Genomic DNA, 12,087 nt, shown 5'->3' with positions numbered 1-12,087 from the left:
CAGGGCACAGATACAAAAGTGCGGGAAACATCAGATTTTTTTTTAAGCAAGCACCCCAAAATTTTAAATATGCTTTTTACAGATGAAGTTTACATGTAATGCAATTTATTTATCTTTTTCATTCCTTATTCTGCAGTTAAAACAGTGATTCCAGTGCCCACAACAGCTTCTATCCTTTACAGAAACAACTCCAGGAGCCAAAAAGGTGTCTTTGCGACTCTCCTATAAAATGGACTGAATATATTCCATATGTAGTCCCGGGAGCAAACATTTTCATTATGTAAACATACCTTACCATTGTGCTGCTTTCTGATGTCAATTCCTCTTATAACCTAGTGTTAAGTTTACGGTCCTACTTATATAACTTACACTAAATTAGAGATTTGTTTGGTTAAATTACCAACTTAGAAACAAAGTTCTGTGCATTTGGGAGAAATTTGAAGGCCATCCTCTCCAATGCTCTACCCAATGTAGGATTCACTCTTTACAGATCTCTGGATATAGTTATTCATCCTTTTCTTGTATAATGGGGAACCTCCAATAATGGGGAACTCATTGCTTCATGAAGTAACGGTCTACTGCTAGGCTTTTAAAAAAATCGCCCATATGAAGAGTCAAAGCCAACCTCCCACGTCTTAATCGGTTACTGGTCTTCCTTCCAGAAGAGAGGTTTTTAGGCTGTGCTTTGAGAATCCCAAGGGCCCCGCAGAAGGGCCTGCCCATCCCTAAACTCAGCAGGTCTACTCTCATATTCCACACGTGGGGTTCCATTTACAAGTTTATATTGAAACTAGATTTTGCTGCTAAAACACATTGAAGACACTTGTCCTTGGTTCACCCAGGTTCAATCTAGTTGCTATAATAACAGACAACCCTTCATGTAAGGTTACAAGTCATCATGGTCTAAAAACACCACCACTGGCGGTGGGGAGCAAAGGGCACCAGTCAGAAATGCAGATTCCTGAGCACCCTCAACACAGAAGGATTCAGAACTCTAAGGGTGATGACTTTCTCATGTAATTTCCATGTCTGTTGTTGTTTCCAAGCAATAACTGAACTACAGTTTTTGTATGCAGCTCTCAATCTCTCGAGTGCTTTGTTTTTGAAGAATAAATTTCTACATCTGTCTTTTAGTGACTCTATATATCATGGTTTTATACATTTGGTTGTTACCTCGATAAGGCATGTGAGTGATCAGACAAGTTATTTAAGGGCTAAAATGCTGCGGGTTTGACTATATAGCAAACCTCATTCAGGGTGACAAGCCTTGGAACAACAGGTGTCTACTTACCATTCAAATCAAGGAAGAGAACTGGTATGTGGGTTTCCATTCCAGGTGGTGGGATCCTAAATTTAATAACAATGTTTCGTCATAACAAAATACGTGTTTTGCCCCTTGTTAAATAACTAAACATCACAGAGGCAAGGAAGCAGAAGAGAACCATTGTGGAGATAGATACAGCTCTTACAAATGAAACATTCTCACAATTCTTATCATCCTTATTTAACACAAATCATGGGATTTGTGTGATTTCTATAAAGAACTACCAGTTATATGAATTACATGTAATTAATTGAAACAAAGATTATCTGAAGTCTTTCTGAGAATAATTCTAGTGATGGGAAGAAGAGAAGTGACTATTTTAGAGGCGGTACAGAAAGCTGGATTGATTTGCCTAGCCTCTTTTGAGCATCAGGACTGATCGCAAATCAACTGACTGATGGATCATTGTTGATGTAGTACTTAAGTGTTGACTCTATGCTGGTGACCAAACTAAACAGGCATGAAGACAAATAAGAAGACATTTCTGCCCTTTTCAAGTATGCTCTAGAAGCACCCTTCTTTTAAGTCAAGATATGAGAATTTCTTGACTGCAGCCGTGAAATTACAAGACACTTGCTCCTTGGAAGAAAAGCTAAGACAAACCTAGACAGTGTATTAAAAACCAGAGACATTACTTTGTTGACAAAGGTCCATCTAGTCAAAGCTATGGTTGTTCCAGCAATCATGTACAGATATGAGAGCTGGACCATTACTTTGTTGACAAAGGTCCATCTAGTCCAAGTTATGGTTGTTCCAGCAATCACGTACAGATATGAGAGCTGGACCATAAAGAAGGCTGAGTGCTGAAGAATTGATGCTTTTGAACTGTGGTGTTGGAGAAGGCTCTTGAAGAGTCCCTTGCACTGCAAGGAGATCCAACCTGTCTATCCTAAAGGAAATCAGTCCTGAATATTCAATGGAAGGACTGATGCTGAAGCTGAAGCTCCAATACTTTGGCCACCTAATGTGAAGAACTGACTCATTGGAAAAGACCTTGCTTCTGGGAAAGATCGAAGGCAGGAGGAGAAGGGGATGACAGAGGTTGGACGGCATCACTGACTCAATGGACACGAGTTTGAGCAAGCTCCGGGAGATGGTGAAGGACAGGGAAGCCTGGTGTGCTGCCACAGTCCATGGGGTCGCAAAGAGTTGGACATGACTGAGCGACGGAACAACAACAGTGAGAATTTCTGGAGATCGGAATGTCATGTCTGAGGTGCTCATTCCGGGGAACCAAGGAGCACAGTATCTGATTCCTGGCCAGTGATAAATGATCTCTGGCTTCCTGAGAGAGGACGGTGGTTGCAGAGGGCAAGGACAAGAGGGACGGGAGTGCTGGGGCGGGGTGGCCCTTCCCTGGGCAGCTTGTGGTACTTAACATTTTCTGTGACCATCCGGGTAGGTCACTCGCCTGACCCGCTCCAGGACACCATAGAAGGAAAGGGGGACTCACCAGTCGGCAGGCGCCCCGGGGATCCCGCTGCCTGGCGCAGGCACCAGCACGGCATTCCTCTCCTCTGTCAGCCCCACCCACTGCTCCACCAGCCGAGCCTCCCGCTCCACGTCATCCTCCGTCTTCTCTGGGGGCAAAATGGGGGCATGAGGACCAAGGGGGAGGAGGAGGGATGATTTCTAAATTTAAATCAGTTTGCACCAGGTGGTATCCACAAGTGGCTTAACCATTCATGATCCCCCCCTCCAATAAAAAAAAAGGATTTGAAGCTCTGAAGTTTAAGCCTCAGCAGCTCATGGAGGCTAGAACACCGGCCTAGCAGAGCCTAAGCCAGGAAGAGTGGAAAAAGCAGTGGAACAGGAATGATAAGACTCGGGTCATTTCAAGAGTTCTGTCATTTGGGAAAGTTATTCCACAGATGGGTCTTCATGTCCTACTTTGTCAAACAGGGATCCTACAAGTCATGTCGACTTCATGCACCTGTCAGAAGGATCCAGTGCAATAATGGACAGGGCACTGCTTTATGAAACCACACATCATTTTACAGAGGATTAAACACGGTCTCCTGCACTCTGCAAAACGGACTTATTCTCCTTCACACTTGTAATGCAAGAGATTTTATTTGATCTATTTTGCAATCCTCTTAGCCTAATTTAACTCTGGAGTTACCTGGGCAGAGGCAAAGTGAGTTTGTTTGTTTTTTTAAAGATATGTTGAAGTTCGAACTGCCAGCACTTTATTATTTTTTGAAAAAATTATTTATATTTGGTTGTGATGCGTCTTCATTGCTGTGCCCGGGCTCTCTCTAGTTGCGGAGAGCAGGGGGTACTCTAGTTGCAGTACGCGGGCTTCTCATGCAGTGGCTTCTCTTGGTGTGGAGCACGGGCTCTAGGGTGCACGGGTTTCAGTACTTGTGGCTCCCGGGCTCTAGGGTGCAGGCTCTGTAGTTGTGGTGCACGGGCTTAATTGCTCCATGGTATGTGGGATCTTCCCAGACCAGGGACTGAACTGGCGTCCCCTGCATTGGTAGGCACACTCTTAACCACTGGACCACCAGCGAAATCCAAAGTGGGCTTTCATTAGCAGGCTGAGCACATACAAAAACTGACACCAAGATATTTTACTGAGAGAGGATTTTCGCTGACTTCTATGTGAAGTGGACTCACATTCAGAACATGTCCTTTGGTGGAGAAACTTACTACTTTCAAACTCAAGCACAGAATCTGGATGAGAAACTGGGGTTTTAAGAGCATATTTCTGCTCTAGAATCCAAATGGCTGTTGCCACTGGAAGCAAATGGAATCCTTGAAGTTGGGTTGTTGGTGAGCAGAGCCGCAGGCTGGCTTCTGGCCGTCCTCAACAAGCCGAGCACATGGTTACCGGCCAGTGGTAACCGGGGCCCACCTGCCATGTGTTGTGGGTTCAAAAGTGACCCTTTTGCTGTTGTCTGAGCCTGGAATATCTCATATGGACATGTTGATATTGATGGCATTTGCATTCATCAAAATGAAAATTGAATTTAACATTTAATGTCATAGTTCCTGGTGGCTCAGAGGTTAAAGCGTCTGCCTCCAATGCGGGAGACCTGGGTTCGATCCCTGGGTCGGGAAGATCCCCTGGAGAAGGAAATGGCAAACCACTCCAGTATTCTTGCCTGGAGAATCCCATGGACGGAGGAGCCTGGTAGGCTACAGTCCACGGGGTCGCAAAGAGTCGGACACGACTGAGCGACTTCCCTTTCCTTTCCCTTTCACTCAAGTAATGAAACTAACTACTTTCAAATTCAAGGCCTGTTTAAACCAACCTTGAACAACGATTCACTAATATCTATAATTGTGACAGGGTCAAAAATCTGAGAAACTGTTGTATAGCTAAGGGCGGAAAACAGCCTACCCCCACTGTCGAGTGAAAAGGCAACTCCCGGCCAAGAGTTACATCTCATGTACCTTTTTTGTTGCTGACTTTTTTAATCTGTTCATCTAGGTATTCTCGCCGTTTAATGAGGGCATCCGACCACCTCTCTCTCACACAGTTTAAGTCTTCTTCCTGGCATCAGGAAGGGAAAACATTTTCCTGTAAAGTGCACAGATAACTCTTTTTTTTAAAAAAAAGATGTTTCAATTGATTAGGAAACTTTTCATTAGGAAAGCCCATTAAATGTTGCTGTGTGATTAATATGCAAGAAAGCACAGAAGCCTTAGGAACCCTGCATGCTGATTGAGGATCCTGATTTTCAGAAAATCAGAGCCCCTGGACTTCCGAAAGGGTAATTATACTTAAAAGCAAGAGAAGCTCCAACTACACCAGCTGTTACACAATATGTGCATCTATGTATTTAAGTTGTAGCTGTTCATTTGAAGAGGTTTGTGATTCTAAGAGGAAGGGCACCAGAAACAGACCCCCAATTCCAAAATAGCAAATGGAATGGAGAATCACATTTTCTCCATTCATAGCTCAGTGGCCGGGTAACATGTATTTTCTGAAAGGCAGAGAATAGATCAGCGGAGAACCTCTCGGGCTTGCTGCAAAGATCTTACCTCTAACCGCTACCATGAGGCTAACCAAAAATGCCCCATGCAAAAAGCCAACATGCAGTCAGCCATGCTGAGAAATCCCGGAAGCGGATGCTGGACCTGACTGTGAACCACGGGGCAGAAAGTGCACAGCCAGCCACAGGACGTTAGTTAATGGCGTCGCTGAGATTCAAGGGGATCCTGGTATTTACCCTAAGATTTGTTTTTACTTGTTTGTTTTCTTTCTCAGCAAAATTATGAGGCAAGAAAGACACCTACCAACCCTATTCAGAAGGCTTTGACTGCTTAATTCCAGTCTAACCCGTCAGATGTTCCATTAAGAGCAGACACCTGAGGACTTCTGAGGTGTCCCCTATGACGGACCCGCACTTTACTTAGAGGAAGGCACACCAGAAAACATGCTTTTGACATTTATGTAGAGAATCAGTACAGAGACTGGGAACCAACCCAGAAAACTTCATTTTGGTTTGTCACCTTGACCATTACTGTAATCCCACATTCCATTGACTGCAGGCTGGTCAGCACTAAGTAAAATTTCATCTGTGTATTTTTTCCTCTAGATTTCCAGAAATATTTAAGGCTGAGAGTTAAATTCTCCAGGTTATGAATAACTAAGGTTGGCCTTACAGAAAGCAGAAAACTGGCTAAACAAAACTATATGCTTAAAATGTCTCCAGTTTTCCTATCAGGCAAAAATCTTTAAAAATCAAATGGCATGTTAGAACAATGTGACTCACTCGGATGTAAGGTGCCAACTGCAGGTTCACATAGGAAACACAGGTCTATTTAAAGATTATGGATGGATAACAACAATTCTTAAGATCAATTTAATACAGCAATAGTGGTCTTGTTTAAAGGCTTTACAAGCTAGCAGTTCGAGATGGCATGGCAAAATGAAGTATCTGCATATACATTTTGAACTGATGGGGAAATCTGTAGAAAAAGGATTGTGTCCCTGATTATGCTGAAAGCAAATCAAAAGCGAGTGAAAATGGCATATTCTTGCTCTTCGGTCCTTCCTCCTCCCTGCCCTTGGCTTTGCGGATGCTGGCAATTAGCAGCAGCTGTGCCCCATGCCACAGGATTGACAGCAGCAGTAATACCTGATAACTATCCATATCATCACCATCCTCATCATCTCTCTGGTAGGAAAAAAATAAACACAAAGGACATGCATTTTGGTTCTCAAACAGCACACAAGGAAAACAGGTCTTTAAGCTTAACACACACATTACAAAGGACAGCACACACAAACAGCACTGGCATAATAAAACATTGAACTGAATCTCAAAAACTGGATTGAATTCACTTGCCTATAGTTAACTTAGAGAATTTGAGACTTTATTTTTTTTCTTTCATCAAGAAAGCAGTCTTTTAAAAATAGGAACTGTCTTAGATTCTCTTAGCTGGGGAGAGGAACCAACCCCACTGAGTCAAGACTTACCCCCACTGTTATGCAAAGTTGCTATTAGTTTCTGGGTGAGCTGTCAATTGAGATTTAGAGTGGGCAAAGTTAGAAAGGACTTTGGGGAGTTGCTTGCTCAGTCTCTTGGTTTTAGCCATGAGACAGCTGAGGCCTGAAGGATAAAATGATTGGACCCAAGGTTCACACGGATAGTAGCAGGGTCAGGACTGAGGCCAGGTCTGTGCCCTTGTCCTGGCACCACACCTCAGTTCCTGTGACATGATCCCAGGGGAAAACCAGTGGGAAGCTAAGACTCCACGTACAGTCAGTGCTCTGTATCCACAAGTCCCCCATCTGCAGATTCAACCAACCGCAGAAGCTTCCTGATATAGAGGGCGGAGTGTACTGGGCCATTTTATGTAAGAGACTTGAGCATTCTAGGATTTTGGTATGCAAAGTGGGGTTCTGGAACCAATGCCTCCCAGATACCAAGGGAAGAATGTAGAGGTTCTGTATACTAAACCACTACAGTAAGAGTTTATGACTATGTGGGACTTCCCTGGTGGCTCAGATGGTAAAGAATCTGCCTGCAATGCAGGAGACCCAGGTTAGATCCCGGGTGGGGAAGATCCCCTGGAGAAGGAAATGGCAACCCACTCCAGTATTATTGTCTGGAGAATTCGATGGACAGGGGAGCCTGGCAGGCTAAACTCCATGGGGTCGAAAAGAGTCGGACGCGACTGAGCGACTATCACTCACTCATGGTAAGAACACAGCCCATGATTTTGGATACACGGCTCTATCATCCACCACCGTAGGAGAGACCAGTATTCATTTATCAGTCAGGTGAGAAAAACCAAAACTGTCCTAAACCCATGACAACACTTTACAGTAACTACATAAAATAAGCATTTTGGCAAAAACATTTGCCAAACAAAATGATTGTGTTGAAAATAAAAGGGTTTTAGTTGAGACGATTTTCCTTAGAAACAAGAATAAGGAGGGAAAAGGAATTCGCTGGTGGTTCAGTGGTTAGGACTCTTGGGCTTTCACTTCCGAGGGTCTGGGTTTGATCCCGGGTCAGGGAACTAACATCCCAGAAGCTACGAGGCCAAAAAAAAGAGAGAAACAAAAATAAAGAAATCCCCATTTGTAGAGAATATCCATCTCTATGGAGGCAAGTTCTACTTAAAATGAAACATCCTTCTTTCATTTTTCTGTGATTATTAGAAGGTTAATATTAAAAAGGAAGTGGAGTGGCCTGGTCATATAAAAGACTAATTTTTCCAAGCACTTTAAAAAAATATGATTACATTGTTTTCATATTGAAGTATACTTCAAAATATACTGCTTTTCAAAAATGCTTTAAAAAGTACTGTTAAAATTATTATCTGTGTAGACTTTAAAATAAACTTCAGCTTTAGTTTGGTAACCATCATTTTCATTTGGATAACTAACTTATTAAATGCAAGCCCAATACTGAAATAACTTTGCTCGAATTAATTCCCCATACTAATGAATAAAGTACAAACAGCCCTAATTTATCATTATTTCTTAGACCAAGAATATACTTCTATTCACTGAAAACCAGCATGAGCTTTCATGGTGTAGAACTATTGTGAAATCAGCTTTTTCTGGACTGGCTCAAGCTATCACATCAAAATAATTCTAACGTCCTATTCCACCAACAAAAATGGTACTGGAAATGACCTGCAGCATGGTGCAAAGAAAAACAAAAGCTTTAAAACAGTCACTGCTTAAATTTGCATGGCAGGTACTATATTCTTTGAGGTTTTAACTCAAGAGGTATAGCTGCTTTAAAAAGTGCAAATAATCAACCCTTATAGTGTTCCTTTGGGCTTCCCTTGTGGCTCAGCTGGTAAAGAATCTGCCTGAAATTCTGGAGACATGGGTTCAATCCCTGGATTGGGAAGATCCCCTGGAGAAGGGAAAGGCTACCCACTCCAGTATTCTGGCCTGGAGAATTCCATGGATTGTATAGTCCATAGGGTCGCAAACAGTCGGGACACAACTGAGCCGACTTCCACTTTCACAGTGTTCCTCAAATGGGAATAATCAATCAGTTAACGATATCAATCAGTTAATGATCCACTGTAGTCATGGTTCAGGACACAGAGATTCAAGGTTTTATCTAAGATCAGAGATTCATTAAGCCACAAAATTTTATGGCAGAAAGGGACCTCAGAGAATTATTATATCTACCTCATAGTTTGGAGGAAAGGAAAAGGGAACTCAAAATCTTTTTTTCTTTTTTTTTTTAATATTTATCTATTTGGCTGCATTGGGTCTTAGTTGCAGCATGTGGGATCTTGGTTGCATCATATGGGATCTTCCGTTGCAGCACCAAGGGATATGGGATCTTGGTTCCCCGACCAGGGACCAAAACCCATGTCCACTGAATTGTAAGGCAGATTCTTAACCAGTCCACCACCAGGGAAGTCCCAGAACTCAAAGTTTAAATGACTCGGTTAAATCAAACAAAACTAGGTATCCTCTCACTCCAAGTCTGAGCTCTTTCTACCAGGCCCTGTAGCTGCCCTCAAAGTTGATGGCTCAGCGAGGGACAGCCTATTAATAATATCTCCTCCACACACAAGGCAAAGTCTAGTGGAGAAGCCTCCCCGGAGACAATAGGCTCCAGCCTCACAGCTCCATTTACACTCTTCCCAGGCTTTGAGTCTGAGGCAGTTTTGGCCTGGCGTGAGTCTCACAAAGTTGTGCCTTCCTTTTGGCCCAACGGTCCAAGCTAATGTCCTTTTTAGCTTTCAGGAAAGTCTTTGCTGCCATGAAGCCAAAAGGAAACTGCGTTGGAAGATGACTCATTCTCAGGATATTCTGGGCTTCTGCCCAGACTCTACAGAGAAATGTTTTCTCCCCATCATGACATGGAGCTTGTTGCCTTCATGTGTGGCAGTGAGGGAGCCAGGATTCAATGATCTGATTCCTCCAAGTCTCTAATTAAGTTGCTGTTGTTTAGTTGCTAAGTCGTGTCTGACTTTGTGACCCCATGGACTATAGCCTGCCAGGCTCCTCTGTCCGTGGAAATCTCTAGGCAAGAATACTGGAGTGGGTTGCCATTTCCTTCTCCAGGGGATCTTCCCCAACCAGGGATGGAACCCAGGTCTTCAGCATGGGCAGGTGGATTCTATACCACTGAGCCATCAGGGAAGCTCGTTTCTCATGACATCTGAGAGTAAACCATGGATTCAGTGAAGCAGGTGAGTTCTTTCAGGCCCCTGGGGACAAGTCCCTGATCTCAAAGTTTATTGTGGTTGGTAAATGTGACGAATTCTTAGATGGTTCCACCTTTTAATTAAAAAAAAAAAAATGAAAACAGAAGATTTAGCAAAAGGAGATTTACTGAACATAAACGATCATGAGGACAACTTTCAATTTAAAAAAAGTAAAGCCTTCAGAGACCTGGTTAATTATGGCAGCATCTGGGGGCAATTTTATATTAATAAAAGTGGATCAGGCCAAAGCCAGCAATGTCACATACCCAACATAATTTGGGCCTGATGTAAAATAAAACCTGCCTACAGTAAATGAGCACAATTAGCGTCAATATGTGTTTATATATAACTTATTACTATGCAGCACTAAGCCAATATGGTATTTTAAACCTAGTAAAAAGGCAACGGATGGAAATCTGAACAAGGTCGGGGTGGGGCAGATACATGGTTAAGGCCAAGAGTTTAGTTACATTCCTAAAGAGGACTGCCTTAGTTCTGTATTAACCAATCTTTGTTAAACACTATTTCAAACCTGTTGGTCTCACCTGGTAACTGTCCAACCCTCTCTGGAGCTTGGTGGACCTGGCAGTGATGCAGCCAATGGAGATGGACAAGATGGCTTCGACCATGAGTGGCAGTGTCCCAGAATGCTGGACAGGCTTCACTGTGACTTGGACTCTTCGGGAATGACCCTGCAGAGGTGGGGGTGCAATGTGGAAATGGGTGCCAGGAACGGGAGCCGGGAGGGACAGGCGAAGAGGGTAAAGGAAAGGGGGAAGAATGAGGGAACAGAGAGGCAAACAACTAGAGGGTTCCAGAAACTGTCTGTGACGGTGGGCCAGGAAGAAAGCATGAAGCAAGCCGAGGCAAACCGAGTACCTGTCTGAGCTGAAAGACGCCTCCTGTGTTGACGTCCTTGGCCTGGTGAAGCTCCACGGCGGCGTACTCTCCCAGCTCGTTCAGCTCTAGGATGGAGATCCACATCTCTATTCTGCGAGTAACTTCGTTCCACCTGCAAAAACATGTCCCAGCAAACAACCAAGTCATTATTCTTTTAACGTTTATTCTTACTTATTTGACTTTATTGGGTCTTAGTTGCAGCATGCATGCGTGCTCAATCTCGTCCAACTCTTTGTGACCCCATGGATTGTATAGCCTGCCAGGCTCCTCTGTCCATGGGATGATCCTGGCAAGAATACTGGAGTAGGTTGCCATTTCCTCTTCCAGGGGATCTTCCTGACCCAGGGATCGAACCTGCATCTCCTGCATTGGCAGGTGAATTCTTTACCATGGCACCACCTGGGAAGCTCCTTAGTTGCAGCACCTGGGCTCAACAGTTGCACAGAGTTTCTACTTGTGGCTCATGGGTTTAGTTGCCTCTCAACAAGTAAGAGTCTTACTTCCCCAACTACGGATTGAATCCATGTCCTCTGCACTGCAAGATGGGATTCTTAACCACCGGAGCCTCAGCAAAGTCCCATCCATGTCATTATTAACCAAACACATGATTAGTAATAGGAAGAAGCCCCTAGTCACTGAGCATTTATTATGTGTAAGGCACTGTCCATGTGTATCACATAGATTATTTTCTTATTTAATTCTCAAAACAACCTCTTATGGTATAGTTTCTTTTTATGTATTTTATTGAGTGAATAAAATTTATTGAGTGAATAAAATAGACAGTTCACATATTCAGTGAACTGTCTAGCTCTCAAGCACAGAGCTGCATGAGTCGTGACAGATGCGCACATCTGTGCCCCTTGTCTGGCCGTGACCACAGCAGGGCTGTGGCCCCTTCCCCCTTAACTCCCACACCATTCGCAGTAGCTGTATAACCTCAGATTAGTTTTATCCGCTCAAGAACTTCATACAAAGGGAATCATGTAGTAGTGTGCTCTTCTGGCTATGGCTTCTGATTCAGAACAATGCTTGTAAGATTCGTCCAAATGGGTGAGAGTGGGACAGAGTCCTTTTCCTTTTTTTTTGTTGAGTAATATTCTATTGTGTGACTAATAACACAGTTTATCATTCTCACACTGAAGGACATCTGGGTTATTTATAGTTTTGGGGACATTATGAATAGAACTGCTATAAACATTTATGTACCAGGCTGCTTA

At 43.4% G+C, this 12,087-nt stretch overlaps 1 protein-coding gene across 25 annotated transcripts in view; it reads right to left on the bottom strand.

The window, feature by feature from the left end:
* Positions 1–12,087, bottom strand: part of KIF13A (kinesin family member 13A) — a 198,443-nt gene that overhangs the window by 22,599 nt on the left and 163,757 nt on the right. For 19 of the 25 annotated variants that reach the window (XM_081518112.1, XM_081518124.1, XM_081518129.1 and 16 more), the window contains 6 exons: positions 10,850–10,982; positions 10,516–10,662; positions 6,415–6,453; positions 4,724–4,823; positions 2,778–2,904; positions 1,292–1,347 (listed from right to left, as the gene is read on the bottom strand). In XM_081518112.1, coding sequence (XP_081374238.1) covers positions 1,292–1,347; positions 2,778–2,904; positions 4,724–4,823; positions 6,415–6,453; positions 10,516–10,662; positions 10,850–10,982 — 602 coding nt within the window. The remainder of the gene's footprint in view (positions 1–1,291; positions 1,348–2,777; positions 2,905–4,723; positions 4,824–6,414; positions 6,454–10,515; positions 10,663–10,849; positions 10,983–12,087) is intronic. The other 6 variants (XM_081518134.1, XM_081518135.1, XM_081518127.1 and 3 more) reach the window with 1 other exon arrangement.

The sequence above is a fragment of the Giraffa tippelskirchi genome, chromosome 8, assembly GCF_054371585.1.
Source record: "Giraffa tippelskirchi isolate mGirTip1 chromosome 8, T2T-mGirTip1v1.2.pri, whole genome shotgun sequence".
NCBI classification, from domain to species: Eukaryota; Metazoa; Chordata; class Mammalia; order Artiodactyla; family Giraffidae; genus Giraffa; species Giraffa tippelskirchi.
This window is presented reverse-complemented; position numbering and strand designations above follow the sequence as displayed.